Source organism: Agelaius phoeniceus, chromosome 2 (genome assembly GCF_051311805.1).
Source record: "Agelaius phoeniceus isolate bAgePho1 chromosome 2, bAgePho1.hap1, whole genome shotgun sequence".
Lineage (NCBI taxonomy): Eukaryota > Metazoa > Chordata > Aves > Passeriformes > Icteridae > Agelaius > Agelaius phoeniceus.
Genome location: NC_135266.1, coordinates 79,599,175 through 79,624,585, shown reverse-complemented (window position 1 = coordinate 79,624,585; position 25,411 = coordinate 79,599,175). Strand labels below are relative to the sequence as shown.

Here is a 25,411-nt window from a genome sequence, read left to right as displayed (position 1 = left end):
GTTTTACTTGTTTTGCACCTGGTTTCCAGACTCTGGGGTACAGCAAGTTTGCACATTCTCACTTTGATTGGCAGGTCTGAAACTTGGGATCTGAGATCTGGGTGCACAGGGACTTGGCATAGCACAACTAAGCTAAAACAGCAGATATTGTCAGGGTACTGTCTCATGATAACACAGTGGGAGCTGGCTACGTGGAATATAGTTGTAGACATATCTGTGGCAACCTTCTCCTTCATCTCTCAGCATGTATTTTATCCACAGAATATTCCCAGAAGTGTGATGGGTGTTTAGAAAGCTCACAGATAAATCTTAGTTTTTCTTTGCCAAAGCAATAGCAAATGTGCAAACAGTATTTTTTGTCATATCAGTCAAAAGATATCTAAAAACAGAATTTCCTAACCCTGCCTCCCTGAGAAAAATGATGGCATAAAAATTAACATTGTAAAACACATTATCTAAGATAACATAGAAATTCATTAAAATTCTGAATTTCAAAAGAGCCTAAATTTTTGTAAGCTAGAAAACTTAGATGGGAGTCCAAAATACACTTGCATCTGCCCTACTATCTCACCTTTCTGACAAGTATCTACATAATATATAGCAGTGACATATTCATTCCATTGAATGAAGAGAAAAGTGTTATGAGCATGTGCTTCTTGAAATTCTTCTAAATGTGCATCCATGATACACCTGAATAGGTTCTAAATGTGCCATCACCAGCTCTGCAGAAGTGCATGCTGAGAGGATCATTAAGTGCCACTAGGACACATCTCCTGCAGGAATGAGGCCAGGCTTGGAAAAGCCTTTTTATTACTTGGACCAGAACAATTCTGTAGCAAATAAGGAGGAATTTGTCTTACCTGTCTGTGCTGCTGAGAGACTGGATACTGCAAACCTGAGATTTGCTGGCTTTGCTGCATTTTCTGAAGCATCATTTTTTGCTGCATTGCTAGGGTTACATTAGGTGGCCTCTGAAGAGACTGGTTTGGGAGAGGCTGAGCAGTTTGTGGCTGTGGCTGTTGTTGCTGCTGTTGCTGTGGCTGCTGCTGCACGGGAGCTGAACCCTGTGCCTGCTGGGTGTAGTGCAGAAGGGCAGGCTTGTTTTGGGAACCCAAAACCGAAGGCATCTGCTGGTTTGTTTGCTCTGAGTTAAAGTGAAACAAAGGCTTTGTGTTGCCATGATGCTGCTCTAGAGGTGGCTGAGCACTGTTGATAAAGTTTCTGTTGAGGTCCTGAGGCTTCTGTTGCATGATTATGTCCATGGGATTGCTCTGGGGAGTGGTTGGTTTATAAACATAGTTGTTCATCCCTTTTGTCTGGTTTCCATTCACTGGCACCCCGAGCATTGCTGAGCTTTGTGGGCTGAACTGCTGCTGGCGAAAAGAGGGACTGGGGATTTTCTCTTGCACAAAGGGTCCAGGGGAAGGTCCTGATGGAGACAGAGTGGACCAGTTGGCTGTCTGGTTCTGCTGCTGCTGTTGCTGCTGAATCAAGGCATGCTGCTGCCGGTTGGCTGCGATCTGTTTGAGCTGCTGTGCATGAGACACCTCCTGCCAGTTAGGCAAAGGCCGAGTGGACGCAGAAGAAACCTGTGACACCTGTGTTTGAGGCACCGAGGGGATGGGTGAAGAGGCAGACATGGCAGTGGAAGCCATCGTGAAGGCTGGACCTGTAGAAGAAGGCCTCATCTGTGGGGAGCCCACAGGAGCCTGATTCATGCCTGCTGCATACTCACTTTTTATCACCATCTTATCCATCTGCAGAGATCTCACAGGGCCCCTCTGGCTCTGCTGCCCAAGGTCAATGTTGAATGGCTCATCTTGTTTTATCGTGGCATTTATCATATTCTCTAGCTCAACATCACTCATTGGTGGCACCGATATGTTAGTCAGTTCATTAAACAGTTCCTGAAGCTCAAGATCCATCATTTGGTCCCATGAGTCTTCCCCATATCTGTTAGGGAACACGTTCTCATGGGATGTCTGGCCATCTAAGTGTTTGCTGCAGGACATTGTTTCTCCTGGTTCTTTCTTTACCTCTTTCAAAGTCATATTAAACATGTCATTCCCACTAGCATGGGTATTGTTTGCTAGGCTGCTGGCCTTTCTTTGTGATCCTTGCCCCACAGTCATAGTTCCTGACATTGACTGGCTTTGGCAATTGTTAACATGTTGTCCACCTTGTCCCACTGGGATATTGTCACCCACTCTTATCCTCTTAATGTCAAGGAAAGAGTTCTCTGAAACACCATTGGGCCTTTTGTTGACAGGTGACAGATTTACCACCAACTTTCTCTTCAAGGAGCCTTGAAGCTGAAAGAAACAGAGACAAAAAAAACCAATTAGATGATACCAAAGAAATAATTTAATTGCTTGAAAGGCAACAGGCAAGTAAGCATTGCTTAGTTCAGAAAGCTCCTCTGGGCTTTTTTTGGTCAGTGAAGCTGTGCAGAACTGTAGGCAAATAGGCTTTAAGGGGTGACTCTCCCTGCCACCATCACCCTTGCCATCAGCATTTTTTGAGCACTGCTGCCTCCTGTTCATCACAGACCCCCTTCCCCCTCAGAGGTGTGATGAGGGAGGGAGGTAGCCAGAGCTGTAGTTGGTAAAGCCCCTTTGCTCCAGATCTACTCCAATCCAGCTGTGCCAGACAGATCTAAAGTATTTTAGACAGCAGAGACAAATGCAGTCATGAAATCTGCCCTTGTGCCTACCCGGTGGTGCAGTTTTCATTTTCCCAGTTTTGGTATATGATCCAAAAAAACATTTTTGACACTTGTAGAGTCCAAAAATCCTTGAAAACATTATAATGGCACACACAAGATCAAGGCATACTTAGCTTATGTAGGTTTATACTGGCCAGAGATGTGTATGATTAAAAATGTTAGATATTAACCTGTTGAAAACTGAGAATGAGTTCACTGGAGCCATGTCCGGTTATGTCAGCCAAGGGTCTGGCCCATGATGTACTTAATGCCAGATTATTTCCCAAAGACGTACATTAATACATTAAGCCCTTGTTGTTTATGTCCTGAAACATCTCTTGTAAAACATACAGTCCACTCAACACTGCTCTGAGAATTGTAACTCTGCTTTCTTTCCCTTGACTATTTACAGTGATACTTCCATTTGCTTGCCAGCCCTGTAGGCCTACTGAAGGAAAAGAGGTTCATGGCTCTGTCTGCCTGATATACTCATCTGCTGTGGCTGTGCACACAAATTCCCACCCCATGCACAGAAAACAGAGATGTCAGTCCCATGAGCTGAAAAGCCTGGACTTGGTACATATGCCCTCAAGTAAGATGCAGATGCCCTCAAGAAGAGTTGCTTTGAACACAGTTCATAAAATAACAGATCACTTTAAAACAAGGGCAGCTGTCCTATATTTAGCCCTGTACATTTCATCTTAGAGGTCCAAAGGGGCACCCAGTGAGAAGCGTGCACGTGCAGCCCTTGCAGACCCAGCACACATGGTCCCTGTTTCAGCCAGGAAAATAAGCAGTGAAACACAGCTCACCTTCTGCCTTTCTGCACTTGGGCAGAAGTACAATGGCCCCAGAGGCATCAAGACAACACCATCTGAGAAATACATGTGTGTGCCAGTGAGAAAATAATAAATAATGCCTGTACACACTGTGATACCTTAGGAAGCTGCGAAGGGTAGAGAGAACTGGGAACTCTAATTCTCCAGTTAAGTGAGGAAGAATGATTTATGAGATCTTCCAGTCACATTATTTGCATCATGCTGTTTCATGTACAGAAGCCCATGGGTACGTAATACTCTATTGTGGCCTCTATGCCCTTCAGTTTCAGGCTTATCTATAGGTAAAAGCTCTTCCCAGTTAACTCCAGATGTGAAAAATTTTATTCTGAATATAATTTAATTGCTTGAAAAGAGTTTAACTGAGAAATACATATTTCCTCCAAACCCACATATGCTTCCATTGCATCATCAGGTCACTGAGTTTAGCCCTTAAAAATAAAGTTTGTAATTTCTCTCTCTGACCAATTTCATATTTCAAGTTAACTTTCCAGCATAGCTTTTAAATCACAGATTCATGTTTTCATAAGGACGAACATGTTGATCCCTCTTGTATAAGTCTACAGACTGCGTGCATGCAAGAGTAATTAATTGTCACTAGGTGTCCCTCACTGGGGAGAGGTTTTGGTGGTCACTGCAAAAAGCACAGACTGTCTTGGATTAGTATGTTCCTTCTGACACATGAGTCACTGTACTTTCCTCTGGAACAAAAAAAAGGTAAGTTGCACTTCCTTTTACCATCATCTTTGCTGTCAGTGTGTTTATTAGAAACCATGCTCGTACACTCAAATTCATCTTCCTGGGAAATGGGGAAGTCCACAGGTCATTAGAATACATGACTTGGCAGCACATTTTGCTTTCAGATGTGTTGCTGACAGAAAGGCTGAACAGAGTACATCCCCTGCATATGTATATGTTTTATGTGGTTAATATGACTTTCTGAGTTCATTTGGGTTTGCTTGACATTTTGAAGCAGAGGGAGCTGTTTAAAAAACTCCACATTTTCAGGGCACCTGCACCAAGCTTTCTGACACGTAAAAATGCAGGTGTTACATTGTGCTCTGTGTAGTATCTGCTTTTCACCTGCATTTGAAGTAGCTTCTAGCAGATAGCAGGGTGAGGTGGGTGAGCTGGGAAGTGGTTTGTCACACACAAGTCAGCAGCAGAGCCAGGCAGAGCACCATGATCTCCAGACACATCCCTTAACCAAGCATCCCTCCCTTAGCATGGCCTGGAGGACTCCTGGTTTCATGACATCTTCCCACCAAAAAGGGGACTGTACATTTCTAAAGAATAACAAGTAGTAACTTACTACACCTCCCCAAAACCTTGCACACATAACCCTTGGAATGCTGACAACACCATCAGTCAATAGATGTCCACACCTTAAAGCAGAAATGAGAGCAAGTGAGGCTGCAAAGGTGCAGGGAACTCAGGGGACTTCACTAAGGCCGCTACAAATGCCCTGATTTCACATCCCCCATGAGTTCAGGATATGGAGGGAGAGGGCACAGGAGTGAGCAGCCCACAGGGATGAAGTCCCCTCTACCTCCTTGCACTGAGCTGTTACCAGTTATATGTCAGGGGGAGCTTCAGGGGACTGGTCTGTGTTTGTTCAGGAAGATGAGCAGCGTCCATCACAAGCCTCTCTGAACGCTGCCTTTTGTAGGGCACTGCTGCCCCAGCATTATGCCTGTTTTGTTTTCAAAAGGGAAAAGATCAGGGTTCCATCACTGAAATCTTTGCATTTTTCTAGCAATCACATTTTTCGATTACTGACTAAAAGTCAGTACTCAAGCCCTTTTTACCCAAGCAAAGCACAGACTCTTCAGAAGGAAATAAAAAACAACCAACTTGCCAGATTTCAGGCTCCATCTCTTTCAATTTGCAAGCTAGGATTGATTTGGGTCAGTAAACATAAAGCAAAAGTTCCTATAACATACACAGGCACATTCCTCAGATCAAAGAGGCTTGTGGTTACACATCTCAAACTGCTTGAGCTGTGTAATATTGAAAGGCCCTGTGATGGGAAACGAGTGACATGACAGTAAGTGGGAGAGGAGGAAGCCCTCCATGCCCAGCTCCATCCCGCAGGCAGGTGGGCAGCACTGGATGAACCATCACGGAGCACAGGCATTTCCTGGCAGCATGTGTTACTGTGAGACCTTTTGCTGAGCAGGCTCTGGTGAGTCAGTGTGAGGTCATGCACTTACAGCAAGGCAGTGCTGGATGATTGATCTTCTGAAGTCAGAACTGAGCCTCTGGAGATCATTTCTATGAGACAGCCCAGTGCTGTTCCTGGACAAAATGCTTGGGGACAGCAGAGGGCAAACTCTAGAGATGACTTGATCTAAACGACCCGGTGTGATACCATGTCCTGTGCAGAGGGACATATATAATATTTATAAGTTTTATATTTAAAACTTATTCAGAGTCCTAAAGGAATTTAAGAGAGGCAGCTTTTTCTCTAATGCTCTCTGACACCAGGCCAAATCAGCAGGAAATCCACTGAACTAATAATGAGGGCTCATCAAATCCTGGTACCAAATAACTTCTCTTTTGCAAAAACAGAAAGGTTTTTGCTTCACCTTTTCTTTTGGTTGAATTTTTTTACTAAATATAAAACTAGAGGTTTTTGCTGATTTTTTTTTTCTGGCTCATTTTATTTTTCCAGAAAATAGAAACAAAAAAATGTTTTGGTGCAAAAGGACAGCTTGTCAATGAGAAATTTTAGAGATTGTTTTCTCCAAAATATCCATATCAAACAATATTTTTATCACATTATTGATGCATTTCCGATATTACTCATGTGTATTCACCTTGTATTTCTTTCCACAGGGTCTATCCGATATAGTCAAGAAAAGAATTGTCTGTGTCAGCGGGAAATAATAGTCTATCAGATTTCTCTTTCAATAAAAATCTTATTTTTTTGTGCATTTCATACAGCTTCAGCAGTTGGACTTCCTTTAGAAATTGCTCTTTATGTCATTTAACACTTTGTAGGAAGGAGCACAGTGCTCGACAGAGCTCCTAGACTAACCATCCAGCACCTTGAGTTTCACAGCTCTCAGGACAAGTAAAACACAAGCTGTCCCTCCAACTTGCCTGAGTAACTCCATAGTGCCTGCAGATCAAGCCTTTGTACAGAGATTTTAGTACTGTATCAGACTCATTTTGAAATGTTTATAGCTGGACACTTAAGACTGCGCCAAAACACCAAAAATACCCCAAGGAAACTACAGAGAAAATACCACAGTTTGATAGTCTTAAGTCCCCACTAAGCCTTTTAGTGGAAGACATAAAAGGAAGAATCCTCCCACCTTTGTTCTCCCAACTCCCACAATTTCCTACAAAGGTTTGCAGTGTTCTTTCATTGTGTGGTGGAACAACAGGGATGGAACTCCCAAGGTGCTACTGATGAAACCCCACACTGTGAAGCAGGCAGTGTGGCAGTGTCAGCAGTTCCTGTGGAACGGGATCTCTGATGATAGAAAAAGCACAAACAGATCCACTTTAAAAGGTCCATTTTGGATTACCTAGGTTTTCTCACAATATGTGTTGACTGCACTGGAAACAATGGCTACACTGTAAACAAAATACTCCATGTAGCTGGGGAAGCAAAAGGGTAAAGAATTACAGGGAAAATATGAAAAATATTCAAACAGTGAAAATTGGAAAAAAAATCCTTTCAAAGGAGGAAAAGATGCTGAATGATACTTATTTATGCTGTGAAAGCACCTTTACATTGCAGGGCTGGACCTAGCAAGCCACCCTTGAGGCTTAGAGCCTGATTCTGAATGACAGCAGCTCTCAATTTAAAAATAGTGGTTGATAGTGTTTGCTGCCAGCAGTATCACCTGCTGTGGTGTTCAGAGCTGTGCCAAGCTGGGGAGCACCTTTCCAGGCAGGGACCAGGGCACACCAGTGCAGAACCTCCCTGTTGCAGGAATCTCCCAGCATGCAGGAGGACCAGATGCCTCTCTCCTTTCCTTCTTACCCCTTCAGCCAGGCAGGGTGGTGGTGGTGACTCACACTATGGCCAGCTCCGAAGCCACAGAGGCACCCTGGGGCTGACACAGGGATGACGAGGGGCCATCTCTGGGGCCACCACAGCAACTAATGCCACAATCACACAGGCACCCTCAAGGCCCATTTCTGACTACAGACTCAGTTTTGAAGGTTCCCATCACCACTATTTCTACACATCTGAAATCCTTTGGCACTGATTGTTCCCCTTCCTTCCCACACCCAGGAGAATCAGGTTCACCCTGATGTCTCTCCTGAAAATCTCAGTAGTGTGATCCTCTTCTGAGGACCTCCCCCCAGCCCTTCTGCTCCTCACTTTCTCTGCACTGCTCAAGTACATTTATTTTTAATCTTTTGTCTTCACTGCAGTATCTACCTGACATGGCTGAGGATGCATGCGTGACAGTTGTCTTCAGAGAGATTTTAGCACTCTGAGCTGACAAAGTCCAATCTGCTGATGATGCTGATCTGGTAAGCACCATTAATTTTTCATGCAGCACTGAGTGACAGAGTGGAGGCCTGGACACTGTGCACAATGGAGAGCAGACCTGGGAGCTGGCGTGTCCTCAGAGCACCCTGGCTAGGACAAGGTGGCTCCTCCATGGGTGCAGAGAGCTGTGCAGGGGTAGCAGAAGCTGTTTCTTGCTCCAGTCAGGTTGCAGATGCTCAGCTCCAGGTGTCCTCTGCCACCCACCCTGTGTTCATAAGGAGGGGATCAACTGCTCTCTGAGCCTGAGGAGGAGGAGGCACAGGTGCCTTCAGCCTCACACTGTTGGTGAGCACAGCAGTGTGAGACAGCACTCCTGCACTCTGCCTCACTCCCCTCCTATTTAGCTAACCAGCTCCAGGGACCACTTGGATGAGCAGGGTTTACTGCCGTGACAAGTTTGCTCTACCCATCCCAGAGCTCCCCACTGCCCAAGCCTGTCCTCCTGATCCAGGTGTCCATACAGACCTCTTGCAGTGGTCTCCTGACTCTGCCTGGCCCTTCAATGTAAGCACCACTGGCAATAATAAAGCTGACTGAGAGGCAACACAATTTTCCTCCCTGATTACTGTAATGTTTAGTGCCACTAAAACCAAATTTATAGTAACAAATAAGGATGTTTCTTGGCTGACAAGTATCCACTTAATTTTCATTAGCTGAGACAAGGCTGGAATAGCAATCAGTATGTTAGAAATCCCACAATTTACCTTTGCTTATGGAAAAATTATGTCTCTTGCCAACTGAACATACCAACCTAAAAATGCATCTATATTATTCACAGTGTACTGCCTAGAAACATAATGTCAGGGCTTTGGTCCAGGTTGCTGAAGCACAATAATTATATTTTTTATGCAGATTTTACATCTGATGGATTATAAAATATCATGTCTAGTCACAGTCTTTTAGAAAAATAGGAACACAGAAAAACAATAGCATTTTAACTAGGTCAAGATTGCTAATCAGAGTGTAGCAGTCATTACTGTGTGCAAAACAAATAGGCATAAAAGATCTGTATTTTTTTATCTTGCAAGCTGTGTATCTGTCTTCTGGAGGAGTCTTTTCTGCTTGCTCTTTCTTTCTTTCTTTCTTTCTTTTCCTTTTCAACCATGAATAAATTAACAATCACTTTGTGTGAAATCTACAGAAATTTATGTCAACATTTATTACCATGAAATGTGGAACAAAGCATAATGCAACCTGAGCTTTGGGAAATAGGACTGCTTAACTGATCCTATCCTGATGAGAAGGAAATATCAAATGCATTATAAATGCTGACAGGATGATCAGGCATGTAAAAGAGGTCATCCAATACCACCCTCCACACTGTTTACCAGTTTCATAAGTCAGCTTAAGGTATTAAAAACACATACTGTCTTGCACAGGAAGCTCCTAATCCTTAAAAATGTGGCTGCTGTTATTTGATTTGCCTCTTGGAGATCAATAGCACAGCAGATTTCACCTAAAGAAAGAAGCTGAGAGCTATTTGGTCCTGGTATTCTGCTCAGCGCTGCTTCCAAATTGTCACTCTGTGGGCTCATTAAAGCACATATCCATGCCCACATGTGGGCTTTTATTACCTGTCTAAGCACCCATCCCCTCTGCAACACTGTTATCAAAAGTTCAGTCGTTGGAGGAAGACAGTAGCCCTCCATCCAGACTTGGAAGATAAGGAAATAGCTAGACTGTTTCTCTCTTCCTGCAAATCAATGCGTCACACAGGACACTCAAGTCAACTGTTTGGCCTTGAGGTCTTCTTCAGGGTACGTTACAGTTCACAGGAGATACAGTCACCACTTGTCAATTGGAAAAGAAAGATCCCTTCAGCTTATTACCCAGTCATGCTTCCGGCATCAGACTCCATCAGCCATGACAAGGAGGGCCCATGTCAATGAGAGCTGCCTTCCATCATGCATCAACTAATACACTTAACGAGCAACTGGCAAAATGGCTTCTTGTTAGAAGGAAGGAGTCCTGACCCTTTGCCAAAACTTTATTGGAGAAGTGATGTTTAGGATCAAATCCAGGCCTGCAGTAAGAGGTCTCCTACAAGATTGCTGCATTTACTTGATGGTTGGGTTTGACCTGTATTAGCCTCTTCCCCCTGGCTCTCACCCGTCATGCACAGTCACCCCATCAAGGACATGAAGTAAGATCAGTACTTAAGAGCCTTTTTCAAAATCTTCAGCTTAAACGTGCAGTGTCAGGACAGGCCAAGTGCACCCCACTGAGATTTGGACCTATTTGAGCAAAACAGGCAAAAATTTCAAGGGCTTTGGAGGGTTTTGAAACAACAATTAAAGAGCTTTTGAGATACTCCTATCCGAAGAGAACGGATAATGGAAAGGACAAATAAAAGAGAAATTGAAAGTTTACATATTAAGACTCTAACTGATTAACTGCAGATCAAGAGATTATTTAGCAAATTTGAGCAGCAATAAATTCAATCCCAGTGAAATGATACACTTTCTCATCCAAAGGGGATAGAGTCTGAGGAACTGCACGAGAGAGCTCATCAAGGTCTAAAGAGGGACTGATAATTTTTTAGGAAATGGGAAGATGCTAAATTATAAAAGGTGATGATGACATATTTAGAAGGGGATGAAAAATATTAAACATCAAGGCTAAAACTAGTCTGTGGTCACTGAGGATTGGTGGTGCAGGGGAAAAAGAGGTAATGGGGTGGAGTGGTGATTTTTGTAGGCATGTCAAGGTGATTGTGTGTCTTCCCCCAATATATTTGTCATTGATATGGATGAGATGCCTCCAGGTTTAGTAAGAATACAAGTTCACAGCTCTTTTATTTCTAACACTTTAGGAGTCTGGAGGAAAACTAAAATCAGTAGTTTTTAAATGACCTAAACAATCAAAAGGTTGACTGAGCAAAGTGATGCTCCATCAGATGAATCTGAGTTGCTAAATAATGCTTTAGCTCAAGCCTGATCCAAATTTCATTTAGATATACAGGTCTTCAAATGGACTTTGCTGGACTTTGTTTTTCTGTTCTTGATTATAAGATTCCATGACAAGAACTTTATATATTTTTTTGAAATATATATATAAAAAAAAGAGATTAATTTGACCAGTATCTACGTCATTCTGGAATATAAAGATCAACATGGAATTGTGATCATTGTGGAAGGTCATTAGCAGGTTACAGGATGCCCAAATAATTTGTTGTCTTGGACTGGCATGTATTCAGGTAAGTTTTTGTTATTTGGTCTTTCTTTAAGTATCATCTTGATGAGAAGGTTGAAAGGGTCCAAACCCATGAAAATGGCCAGAGAGACTGAATGGAAAGGTTTGGAACCAAGGAATCACTCAGGAAGGAATGCTTCAGGAGCTGGAAAAGGTCAGTGTGAATAGAGGGGACCAGAGCAGTCCAGGGTAAGAAAAAGACACCCATAAGGTAAAAGGAAACCCCAGCATTTCAGGTACTGAAAAGCTTACAAGATCATGCTTAAAAGGAATGTGAGAAATGACAAGCAGAGCGGAGAGGGTGAATTTGCACAGGAGGATGAGAGGATGGTTGCACAAGTAGACAAGTCAAATACATGGAGACATCTCTGAAGAAAGTGAAAATAAGTTTTCTAGTTTTCTCTCTGGTTAACAATGAGAATATTTTGTAGTACAGATCATCTAGCAAAAGTCTGGCTTTTGCAAAAAGATTTGCTTTGGCAAAAGGGATTCAAGGAGTTTGCATCTAGGCACGACTTTCAAACCTTCTCAGGGATGGGGAAATGCTGTTTGCACACTGAAGCACTCAGGTCCTTTGTCCTGCCCCCTGAGGCAAAGCCCAGCTGCTGAGCATCCACTATGGTTTGTGCTTGGAGCAGCAATGCCAGTGACCGTCGGTGCTCGGGATAGCTGCAGTCAGCAGCCCATCCCCACCAGCTGTGGCAGTAAGTGACAAAGGGTCACCACACATTCGGGTATTTTTGGCTGCTATGGTAGTTTTTTGTGAAAGAGGCATGAGTGGATTCATTATAACTGATGCTTTCTATATGGCTTATTTTCCTACGTGCACTGATCACTCTTTGAGTGAACTCATGCAAACAGAAACAGCATTGAAAAGTTAGTAGTTCAAGGCCTCTCAAATAAAACAGCCTATCTCAAAGTCATATTTTCCTCCACAGCAGCCTTGAATCTTTTTCTAGCATCAATTGTTGTTGTTGACTTTGAAAATTCAAAATGAGAATAATTCCTTGTTTGGAAATGACTGAGTGGAATAGCATCTCCTTCCTGACACAACACACTGTGACAAGGGCACACATACCTACAAGAATGGACACAGGTACCACAATCATCCCAAGAAACAGCATTCCTTTGGCTATGCAGTAAAAATCTCTCAGCTAAGGACTCTCTAAAGTACAACCAAGATTTGTTGCATCAGAGTTGCATCACTTTTGAAGCCTACACATCAGGTGTGCACTGCTCTGCTGGCTTGGATAAGGGACTCCTGGCACCTGGAGTAAGTCCCCACCGAGAGTCAGGCAGTAGAAACCCTCTGCAGTTGTACAGCTCCAATGCTGTGTCCCTTAAACTTCATTTCTGCAGGCCACTAACACAAGAAAGAGTTCACTAGCCACTGTTTCATTTACCATGTTACTCACAGAAAGAAAACAGAAGTATTGTGGCAGAGGCCTTAGTGGAGAGTTTCCTAGAAGACCTTTGGGATCCTTATGGTGGACCTTTGGGATCCACCATAAAATGATGGAGCTGTGAAGGGACCTCTGGACATAGAACCAGAGAATCATAGAATGGCTTGGGTTGGAAGGGACCTTAGAGATCATCCAATTTCAACTCCCCTGCCATGGCCAGGGACACCTTTCACTAGATCATATTGTTCAGAGCTCTACCCAACCTGGCCTTAAAAACTTTCAGGAATGGGGCACCCACAGCTTCTCTCAGCAACCTGTTCCAGTGCCTCACCACCCTTGCAGTAAGGAATTTTTTCCTAATTTCTAATGTGAATCCACTCTTTTTCAACTTGAAGCCATTCCCCCTTGTCCTGTCACTGCATGCTCTGCTTTCAGCAGAGCTACCAACAAAGTTACATCAGGTTGCTTGGGACATTGTCCAGGCAAGTGTTGACTGCTTCCAAGGATGAAGACTGCACAACCTACCTGGGCCCCCTTCCAGCTCCCCTGTTTTTCTTTACCTCTAGTCAGCAATTTGTGTTCCTTCCTTCTCATCCTTTTGTCGTTCTCTTCTAGGATAGATCTGGTATGTAACTGGAAAATTTTGAATGTAGAGCAAATGGAGGGAATGTATAAATTTGACTTGTCTCCAAGTTAATGACATATACGATGAGGGAGGAGGAGGAGGAGATGAAAGCAATAAATGACAACGTACATGAGAAATGTCAGTCTCTGTTTCTGCAGAGATTCCTTCAGGGAAGGCATCAGATCAGTAGTTTTTAAATGACATAAACAATCAAAGGGTTGACTGAGCAAAGTGATGCTCCATCAGATGAATCTGAGTTGCTAAATAATGCTTTTGCTTAAGCCTGATCCAAAGTTCATTTAGATATATAGGTCTTTAAATGGACTTTGCTGGACTTTGTTTCTCTGTTCATGATTATAAGATTCCATGACAAGGACTTTATATATTTTTTTGAAAAATACTTCTCATGCATTTAGACACTGTCAAACACATTAATAACGAGCCCTATTTTCCAGCTAAATTTCAAAAGACACTGATGCACATTCAGCACCTCTGAAAAGCAGACATCTCTTTAGGTGTCAAAATATGGATCCCAGCATACTTTTGAAAATACTAGCCAGGATAAATATAATTTTCTATTTTATAACTAATGTGAAACCTTTCACCTTTATGGTACCATTTAATGGGGACTAGAAATCATTACAGATGAAAGGCTGTACAGCAAGCTACTATATTTGAAACTCTGGAGGTAGCAGACTGGTTCCTAGTGGACAAATGGCCATATCAATCTTAAAGCTAATTAATTTCTTTTGCTCTTTGTATGCTTTTCTTTCCTGCATAATCCTTAGCTAGGAAGCTCTGGGTCAAATGTGGTCAGAGGGCACTCACCAACTTTCCACTGTCAGAAAGAGCAATGAAAAGCTCAGGGCTGTCAAAGCACTTCAGTGAAACTTTTCTTGCATATTACTTAGACTAGGCTGGCTTTGGTAGATGCATATTTATTCTCATTTATGGTGTGGAAATAAGCATTTAATAGCCTATTAAAATATCTAAAACAAATCAAAGTTATTTCTGTGTAGAAATAAAGTCTTTGTTCTCACAGACTCTTCTTTCTATGGTGGTCTGTACCTGGGAGAAGCCTTTGGGAAGGCTTTCTTGGGATATGGACCAAATCAGAGCAGCCTCCAGGGCAGCTCTTGCTCTGGCAGGCACAGATGAATTCAGTCTTTAAGTCATCCATCAGGTACATTTCACACACACTGTAAAATATAGAGATACATTCCCCAAGCAAAATTCAAACTCGAGGGACCCCCTCAATGCTGATATTTGTCTGCATATACGGCCTTGTGTTTGAATCTGTGCTGAAGCCCAATACAACAGTGAGCCAAATCTTCTGTTGCTGCAAACAGATGCAGCTACATTGACCTGTACCAGTGTTCTATTAAAAGCCAGCCCTGAAGCCTGAAATCTGGATTACGAACCAGCATTTACTGGAAGCACGGATTGCAGCAGGAACTTTTGTTGGATGCCTATTGCAACAGATTCCTCACTCCTTTTTAAAGTGCCTCTAGTGTTGCAGGCTTTTACTGAGGCAATACAATGGAGCTGGCAGGAAAGCCATAGCTCTTCAGCATCTCAGAAAAGGGAAAAAAAAAAAAAGGGGGGAAAAAAAGGGAAAAAAAAAGGGAAAAAAAAAAAAGTGCAGCGGTCCTTAAGGATAAAGCACTGCTAGGTAACTGGGACAATGAATTAACAAGGACTGACTTTTCCCTCCCTCTGTTTTCAAGGATAGTAAGTAACAAAATCTGGCAGGCTGAAAAGCCCCTGCTCAGAGGAGAGAGACAAAGAGGCTGGGCTGAAATTCATCGTGTCAGTTTAAAAAGGCAGAGTTTTGCATTTACACAATATGCCCATTCTTGTTCTCTTTGACTCATGGAAAAATATTGAACATTGGACAAGAATGTAGGAATGTGTCTGGTGTCTGATCTCCACAAAAATCTAAATGCCGTTTGCATTCACGTAAGAAATTAAGACTGGCTGTCCAGGCTCCATTGATGTGTAAAGAAAATAACAGTAGTGATAGCAATATCATTATAATAACAGCAGTAACACAATTTTTAAAACTGGCTGTGTAACTAGTACAAATAGAGCATGAACCCGGGAGCTCCTGGCCCTCAGTCCCAAACACAGCTCAGTAGAGATTTCTAGACCATTTGCCTGTCACAAGCATCACAAAGGCTCCTCTCCACCCACAGCATCTGAAACCACTGCTAGTTTTCCTGGTTAGCAGAGGTTAAAGTTTTTTATTGCTTTTTTTGCCTTTAGATGCTGCAATAGTTGCAGTGTCTATATTACCATCTATGGCAGACAGGCTGCATGTCTGCCAGCTGTCAGGCAGCCTATTCATCTCCAGTTGCCTTTTGCCTACTTTCTGCAGCAGAAGAATTTCTCTTCACTGGATTTCATGTGCTGGAGTCCTGTTCCTGCCGACGTTCCTGCTGCTTGTTTTTAAACCCAGGCTGGCTACAAGCCTGGGGAGCATGGGAGCCCGCAGCCCTGAAGAACCTGGGGCTCCTGTGTCACGTGCAGCTTGCCAGCCAGCCAGCTATGGCTCTGGGCCAGGGCAACATCATAAAACTGGCCTTGTGTGAGTGGGGCTTGCTGGCTAATCCCAGTCATTTGCCTCTCTCATTGGCTCAAGGGAGAAGCAACCAATGGGGTCACCATGGCCTCCTCTAGGATACACCAAAACACCCTTCTTCTCCTTGTGCCATGGCAGAGATGTGGAATCTGGCTACTTATCCTCTGCCTAGAACCCCTTCTTCTTTCCTCTTCTCATCTATCCAAATTATGAGGTCTGTGTGGAAGGAATATTGTACATGTAATGTCTGGCTGCTCCTGACCCAGGTGTTCCTGGAAATTCCCTCAGGTACCTGCCAGCATCATTAGGCACCAGTATATCTCTGCTACTGTGGTATTTTACAATTTCACCAGGACCTCATTTTTAAGTAGAGCTGTGCAGGAAGACAGGATGGCCAGACCCTATATCACAGCCCTATGCTATATCATCTTTTGCCTAAACAAATCATGTTCCTATTAAAGAGGCCCTGAAATCATGAGAGGCAATGCTTGTATCTAGTGGTTGCCTCTTTTTTCTCCCAGAAGGTTAGTGATCTGAAAATCTGCAGACCTGCATATTTCCTGACCCACAGTATGAGCTTAGTGACTCACTCATAGGAGGTGGAGAGAGGATGAACAGCTCTGCCAGACCTTGAGACAGGGGTAAAATAGATCATTCAGTTGCACTATGTTTGTCAAATTGGTGTGTTTATTTTAAATTTTCCTAGGTGTGACCCAACTCATCACCTCCTTACCCAAGCTTGTGAGAAACCACTTGAAATTTTGCTTAAAACTCTAAGGCACAGTCTCATAGCTCACAATTATCAAACCCTGAGTAATGGGTTGCTCTTCCTGCCTTTACTGCTATATGAAATTGCCTACAGAAGAGAAATGACACCTTAAAACCCCTCCCTCACACAGGCCAGCCAGGAAGCCCACAGCCAGAGGCATTTGCCCACCTCCTCGCTCCCCAAGGAGCCTAGGCTTTGAGCTTCTGAATTTAACAGAAAGACTGCTGTAGACATCAGTGTGTCTTGGATCAGGCTCCAGCTACCCAAGAGAAAAGATGGGCTTTGCAGCCCATCCAGATGGTTAACAGCTTTACATACAACCACTGCCTTATTAAATCGACAGTAAATTAAATGAACACTTAAGACACTCAACTGAAAGTGCTATTGACTGCAGTAATTAAATTGAAATACCTAATTAACCACACCAGAATAGGAAATGAATATATCATGAGGCACCACTCTGTAGTGACTGAGCCAATCAGGTGCTGTCTATACCTTAATTTGTGCTGAAATAATTTTTAAAGGGCGTTTATGATTACTTAAAGATGTGTTTATATAGCACATGCATATATATGTCTATATATATGTGTGTGTGTATATATATACATACACACATACAGACACATATTATATTATTATATTTAAGTCCTCTGTCTGAGCTTTTAGCCTTACATTGGCAGAGACATTAATTCCAGGTCAGCCACCATCCTCCAAGATAAACTCGCACATTATTAAAATATCTAAATCAGAAGGATTACAAATGTCCTGCAGCAGACTTTTTTTCTTTATTAAGAACATTTACATGAAGGTGTCTGCAGTTTCAAAGCCATTTCAGACTGAGGCCAAAGTGAATGTTTGGGAAAAAAAGAAAAAATAAGAAAAAAAGAAAGAGTCTTTTTTTCTCTCTATTTAGCCTGTGCTGTCAGGTCTCTCTGCCTGCTGCTCTAACCACAGCCGCCCTAAAGGAAAAGTTTACTTTTAATTAAGACATCTAAGTGTTGGGATTCTTAGGCTCTGAGCCTCTCTCCCTTTCCTCCCTTTTTTCAGTCAGGAGTGGAAACTTTATCTCACCTACAAAGGCACACTTTGTGCAAATTTTGATAGAATGCAGTGATAAACCTTCACTCCAGAGGAGTATGGAAGGTTCTCAGCCATACCCTGTGACAGGCCCTCCCCAGAAATGTGGTGATTTTGAGGCTGCGTCAGCTCAGAGAGAACTTGGGCATGGCCACTCCACTCTGCTCTCCCAGAGATGTGCTCAACACCCTGGCTCTGGCTTTGCCTTTGTTTGGAGGGGAATTTGCTCCCCACAAATCATGAAACTGCAGCCTCACAATAGCAGTACTTGGAATGACAAAAGGTCAAACTGGGTTACAGTCACTCAACCCTACTTATTGCATATTGAGTTATTTGGGTAGTGGCAAGAGGAGTTATTTTTAATGACCTCATGTCTTGGTCTCATAGACAATAACCAGAGTGTGTCTATGAGCCTGCAAGTCTTAATCTTCAGCACAGGAACCAACAAATCCCAGGAAAACAGCAATATGACAGGGCAGAAGGCATCTTCCAAATTTGGAGGTTTCAGCAGGGAACACATTTCCTTTCATTTCCTCAGTCATCCCACTCATCCTGGCATTGTCCATGGCATTTCCCCTGCCTTGTCCTGGGGTGGTGACGAGGTCCTGGTTCCTGCCTGTTGCTGCTAATGGCTTCATTATCTTGGCACCCAATGGACAAAGCTGAGGCACATGCCTCTCCTTGATGACACTGGACCCTGCATCCTTGTGGGACCACATTCAAAGGGTCTGAACTGCTGTCCTCCCACCAGGCTATGCAGCTGGGGAAGACAGAGGTGACCCTACCATGGTTCTGCAGTATTTTGGAGAGGTCATACAGGTACCATTTTTGTAGATCCTCTCTTTGCTTTTGTCATGCCTCCATTTTGTCCACTTCCATATGTTTTCTGGACCAAACTGATCTCTTATTGTTTCTCTCCTCATAAGTGGAATTGCAGCCCCTGTGGCCCTCTGCCACTGTTTATGCTGGCAGAGACATAGTAGAATTGGCAGGCAAACTTGGATGGGATTCACACAGTGAGAGGGCAGGGAGAGAGGAAAGGGCACACTATGGCCCTCAGTGCCTTTGCTGTCCTTGCAGAGAGCATGCCCACGGACAGAGGGAAGGGAGGTCACCAGCTGGGGTGAGAGCTCTCCTAGCTGCTCAGGAGACTGGACAGGTTTTAAAATGCTTAGATCTGAAAGGTACCTTAGATCCTGTCAGGTATCTGTAAGGCCTGTAAAACCCTCTCTGTGGAAGTCACTCAGCTGGCCCCAGAAGCTTTCATCTATTTATCTGACAACACTTCTGAATACATCATGCTGCCCACCCCATCTCATGAAGAAGAAGTCATACAGCCAAGTACAAAATGTGTGCTGGAACAGAGACACCTCAGGCTTCAAAATACATGGACATGCCTGAGCAGCAGGGCAAAGCTGGCCTGCTTTGGCCATTCCTCCTTCCCTCTGCTGCAGGGAGAAGCAGGAGAAGCGAGCCTGCTGCTCACTAAGGTGTCCCACCTTTACGCCCCTGAGATGCCCAAGTGACCCAGCCCTGACTGAAGCCAACAGAAAACTTGTAACAGGCCCTAAGGCCTGTCCTTGCTGCATCAGAGCCTAAAAGAAGAACCTGGCCTGGACTGCCTGGCTACTATTCAAAACAGCTCTTAGTTATAAAGAACAAATTGTAAGTTCTCATGTAATGTGCCTGGCAGAATCCAAACTTGTAAAAGAAAAGCCTGTAAACATCATTCCCACTCAGGAACTGTGCAGTGTTATTTTCTGACCCTGATGCACTTTGATATATCGCAGAACTACACAGGTTGAATCTCCCCCTGATGGTCTTGAATGAAAAAATTTCAAAAGATTCCTCTCCTTTTCTTTCCCTCACTGCCTAATACAAAAAACCATCTCATTTTGCTCATGTAGATCTAAAATGATGACATATAGCTTAGAAATTACTTCAAGTACAGCAGGGAGATTACGAGCAAAAGCAGTTCACAAGCTCTAATTCTGCATTTACCTGCTGTGAGAAGCAGGTCCCAAAGCCTGTACCTCTCCAACAAACCCTGGGAGTGCATGAGGAATTTGTTTACATGCCCAGGGAACAAAGTCATGTCATGGAAATTCTGAAAAAGGCTTTGCTGAATTTTACTTTTCTATTTTCCAGCCTAGTTGAAAGGAAGCACAGCTTCTCTGAACCTGAATCCTCCTCCACTGGCAGATTATTTATTAAACAGCAATGGTAGGTTGGAGCTGTTTTCACTTAAGGACAATTCTTTCAAAGCCTAACAGAGAAGCAGAGTTGCCATAGTTACCTGAGCAAGCCCTCAGCACAGCACAGTTCCTTCCTACAACCCAAGACTTTAGGTCAACTTGCAAGTTGTCAGACAAAGCTTAATGGTTTGCTATTTCATGCAAGTGAATTGCATTTATCAAGCAAGAAGGTAATGTGCAAACCACGGATAGGATTGCCCCCCCACCCTTTCTTTCTGTGCTGATCCAGAAGCCCATGGGGTTCACACCGGCTGGAAATTCTGCAGGGTATCTGGACAGCTGGGGAGGAGTTTGGAGTAAAAACACATTTAGATCTTGGCACTGGTTTCAGCCATCCAATCCAGCCCATCATTAACAGCTTCTGTACAGCACTACTCTCCTCTAGGGGCTGTAAAAATGAACAAAACCTTTGTTCAACCTAAACTTCCTTTCCTTGTCTGCTGTTCCTGCAGACTTTCCATTCTAGTGGTCCTATTGTTTCATTTGGAAATGTCAGAGAGCTGCACAGTGTGCCCATTTTATAGGGAATATGTTCCATTTTAGGATGCCAAAATCATACATTGTGTTGTTCCACAATTAATTTACTTGAAATTTGCATGAGTTCACTATGGCTTGTCTGAAATGGTCTTCTTTCTTTCTTTCTTTTTCTTTTTCTTTTTCTTTTTCTTTTTCTTTTTCTTTTTCTTTTTCTTTTTCTTTTTCTTTTTCTTTTTCTTTTTCTTTCTTTCTTTCTTTCTTTCTTTCTTTCTTTCTTTCTTTCTTTCTTTCTTTCTTTCTTTCTTTCTTTCTTTCTTTCTTTCTTTCTTTCTTTTCTTCATTTTTTTTCTTTTATTTCCTTTTTTTTTTAAGGCCCCAGTATCTGTATTTAGATTGGTAGCTACTGCAGATACTTGTTTTGCACCTGAACAAATAGGATTGCTGAGGACAAGATTAGCTCCTTTGTGCAAGCCAATTTGGACACTGGGCATCCCAATGAATGGGCATTTTGCTTTTGAACATCCCTTACTGGAAGCAGCAAAAAAGAGCAAATAGCCTGATTGTATCTGTTAAGTGGGTCATTCCTACAAAGGGAACTGGAAAATCTGCCTGCCTACTCACAGTTTCCTTCAGTTCTCCTTGTTGTAGTGCTGGAGAAAGCAAAAGGGAGAAGAACGTGCATAGAGACAGAATTGTCCTGAGAACCTGGATGAAAATCAGGCAATCCACAAACTGGCAGTCTTACATCCCCACAGTGCCCAGGTTTCCATATTTCTCTGACCTTTTCCCCTCTCAGCTTCTTCCCCCAGCAGCTTTTTTCATGGTTTCAGGCACAAGTACATCCCCACCAATCAGCACAACTGCAATTTAATTAGGAAGCAGGCGAGATGGTGTAAGCACAGCAAAAAGTGGTCTCATATATTGGCCACTTCTGTCACTTACAGCAAAAGTTTTGTGAGGGTCTTGCTAAGGTGCTGCAATGAGGGGATGGATAATGTTGCTGACCTGGGACCAGAGGCTCAGAGGGATTTAGACCCCTTAATCCTACTCAAAATTAATGGGGATTAAGTGTCAAAGCTGAGCAGCTGTTTAAACTCCACTGGAAAACTTGAGCCTGAGTTAATATGGTGCCCACTCAAGCAGTCCTGCTGGCCTCAACTCCCCTTTCTGACCAAAATGGATGAAATGCATCTTAGAAGGCATGAGGAGTTCATGCAGGCATAGTGCAATTCAAGTAGAAGATAGCAAAGAGGATCAGGGGACAGAGAATAAAAGAGTAAATTATGAGGCAGGGAGATAAGGATGAGAAGGAAATGTGACAGGGGTAGAAGAGTAGAGAGAAAAGAGGAGATGATGGCCAAGTTGGACATGGAAGGAAAAGAGGGAATGACCCATCTCAGAAAATGAGGAGGGAAGATCAACAGTCTATGATTTAGTCTGAAGAATAATGGAGGACTTAACTCAAGCTGTCATTCATCAGCTAGTGATGCTGGTGAACTAAAGAATAAAGAGAAAATGAAGCAAAGGAGTAAGGATATTTGTTCTCTCTATTGTGGAGCTTTAAGGGGCAGCTTATATGTGAAGTAGCTTGCCATTAGTGAACTCTTGCAGGATGCACCCATATTACAATCTACTTTTAAATAGAAGGTTATATTCAAATGCCATGTTCTTGGCTGGGTGATTGACACAGGGGACATTTGATTTCCAGAGACAATAAACATAAAAGAGCACCATGCCATTGGAATTTTGGTCACTGAAGGTCTTTGCATTTTCCTCCTCTCCCTGCCAACACTGAGTGCATTCCAGCCAGATTTGACAGACTGGCAGGAGTCTCAGCAAAGCAAAACTCTTACAGTATTCATGAAAATTAGTGGCTGGGAAGAGAACATCCAGTAGATAAGGGAGGTGCTGGTTGAACCCACACATTTTTGTTCACCAGAGGCTGGCACAGGTACAAAGTGACCCAGCTGGCATCTAATGTCTTTTGCCTGGTGGGGGTGTTTTAGAACACAGGAGAAGGTTCTGGGTGTGTTGTGTTTGGTAAAAAAAAGGAATGCAAAGGGACAATAATTCAAATCTGTAAAATCTTTTTTTTTTCTGTTTCTTTACCATCTCAATTTTCAGAGGTAAATTACCCTGGATGATTTAGGCCATAAAAGCTTTTGAGTCATCTTCAGTATTTAGCTGTGAAAGATGAGACAGTTCAGTTCAAATCACTCATCTGAAGACATGTTAAATAATTAACAGTATATAGTTTGCAATGCCATTTACCATCCCATGGGGTTGCTAGTCCTCTGACCTTGTAACGGCCTTATTTCATAAGCAACGCTCCGTGGGACTGCACATCGACAACACTTCTTAAAATAAGGAACTGTAATTCAATATCAGCCTGATCAATAGGTGTGGTGGAGCAGGTAGTTTGTGCCGGTTCTTTTGGGCCCCAAGGAAATAGAGTGAGCTGAACAATAGGGAAAACTGCAAAAGAAAGAAAGGGAATGTGGTATACACCAGTGCCAAAGCTCGAACACATTCATACTATGTAGTAAACTAAGGTCACTGCCTTTGTTAAGAAAATCTTGGCAAATTGCATCTGCTGTAGAGGTCAGGCAATTATGTTCACAAGGAAACACAAACTTGCACGTTATTTAATGTTTCCAGCCTCTGTAGCACAGTCCTACGTCAGTTTAAATATACAACATCCCTGATGAGTAACAGATACTGCTGAACAAGCTGCTTTCCTCCAAGCTCAGTTCTAACAGGGGTAGAAACATTTACAGCAAAGTTGGTTTTTCACTGAGAACAGCAACCACTTTGAAATGGAAAAATATTGAGAACAACTCAAAATAAAATTGACTATTTTGCCTCTTTTCAAGTTTTCTATTGTATGTGAGTTTTTTTTCACTTTGTTTCCAGATTACTGTTAGTTTTTTGTCTTTGTCATTTCATTTTTGGTTTCTCAGTGCTTGCAGCACAGGTCAGCTACTCTCCTCTGTGACTGGCCGAGTGTCCTTTATCACAATATTTGTCAAATAGGGAAAAGATAAACTAGCAGATAATCACTAAATGTTACGGGTTGACATTAGCAGCAAACTAAAATGCCAGGTCATTCAGAAACTTGCAAAACTAAACCCTTTTCCAAGAAACTAAAAATAAATTTTAAAAAATCACTATTTTTTCTGCTTCCATCTTTCTTTAGCTGAACTGCTAACTTTAATGTGCAGCTGTTGGCTGAAAATGATCTTGGCATCAGAACACTGGAAAGTGGCAAATATGGCATCATTTTAAAAAAGATTCAAGGGAAAATGCTTATACCAGGCAAAACATATATATAAAAATTATTTTAAAGAATAGCTTTAAGTGACACTGGGATAAGTAGGATATACTGGAGAGGTCCAACTCAGCTTTTGCAAAGGAAAATTGTACTTCACAACTCTAGTAAGAATTTTGAAATAGATAACAAGCATGTGAACAAGAGGTATCCATTTGACATAGCTTAACTGGAAAGCTTGTGCCCAAAGGCACTCAACAAGATCACTTGCTAGAGATGCTTAAAGAAATTAGGTTGTTGTGGGTAAGAGGGAATCTCTTCACATTGCTTAAAAGGCAGAACAGAAAGGTAAGAGCAAATTATGAGTGAAAACTCACAAGAAAAGAAGATTGCCAGCATCTAGGTGATAGAAGAGCAGATGAAACTCAATATAGACAAATATAAAATCCAGCATATACAAAACAGTCCTTACACTATCTACCTAAACTCAGTCCTTGGGAATGAGATCCCAAGGTCAGAAAAGACTGCACTATAACAGCATCTCTGTGCTCAGAAATGCAAGTGCTCAGACAGCAAGCTGAATGCCAGCAAAGGAACAGAGAGCAAAGCAAAGACACGTCATGCTGGCAGTGTCTAAAACCACCCCCATCACAGAAAAAAAAATAATACTAGAAAGAAAAATATACAGAGAAGGGCAAAAAAGAACTCTCAAAGGAAAAAAACCCAAACCCCACCATCCATAGAGGAACAAGTTAAATAGACTGATTTTTGCTCGCCAGGAAAGGAAAATTTGAGAGAGAAATATGAACAGAAATCGATGAATCTTCCAGTTCAGGAGTTGGAGGACATCATGTGAAATGGGCACATAGCAAGGTAAAAGCAGACAAAGGAGGTCCTGATGTGAGACACAGCTACAGAACTATTTTTAGCAGGATGTCATTCATGCTGTAAGTTTAAATGGGTTCAGAAAGCAACTGGATGAAATAATTGACAAAAAATGCACTCAAGTTATTGAATGCAAATACTCCATTTATTGATGCTTAGCCCCAGATGGTTGGAGGCTGGGACAGCATTGTGGAGAAGGCTAGTGTTTGCTTATTTGCTCATAATAATGACCACTAGGAGTGATCACATACAGAATCAGACAAACTTTTGATCTCAGCCAGTCCAGACTTGAAATCTGTGTTGTTTATGTAATTAAATGAAAAATTGTGCTTTTTTTCACTCCCTCTGTTCATCTCAAGCTGCTCTTTGTTTGGGGGTGAGCACTTAAGAAATACATTGGGCAGGAATACAAAAAGTTTTTTAAGATCTCATGTCTTCTGGTCTGCAAATGTCATTTGTTATAGTTATGTTCATATAACAGCCATGAAAATGGAGCTTTCATGTGGTAGGTATCATCGGCTGCTGGTGTAATAAAACAAACACTAATGAATGCTGATGGGATCTGTTTCTGGGTATTTCTGTCCCATACTGTTTCAAATGAAGCTTCCAAACTCCTCTCTCATCATTATCCCAAATTAATCCACACAGGAAACAAACCACCAGAAAATGTAAGCACTCATCTGTCAGAAGCATTCCCCTACACAGTTCTGAGGCTGAGTCTACAGTGTTGCAGTCTTCACCTTCCAGAGATCAACTCAGCCAAGGCTTTTAGAATAAGCTGGAATGTTATTTCCCTTGGGTGAAATCTGTTGAAACTGATGGA

General features: G+C 42.5%; 1 protein-coding gene across 3 annotated transcripts in view; it reads right to left on the bottom strand.

Annotated features, from left to right (window-relative positions):
- The window catches only part of MAML2 (mastermind like transcriptional coactivator 2), a 211,846-nt gene that overhangs the window by 63,133 nt on the left and 123,302 nt on the right, over positions 1 to 25,411 (bottom strand). For all 3 annotated transcript variants that reach the window (XM_077173969.1, XM_077173970.1, XM_054654864.2), the window contains one exon: positions 861 to 2,312. In XM_077173969.1, the coding sequence (XP_077030084.1) occupies positions 861 to 2,312 (1,452 nt within the window). The remainder of the gene's footprint in view (positions 1 to 860; positions 2,313 to 25,411) is intronic.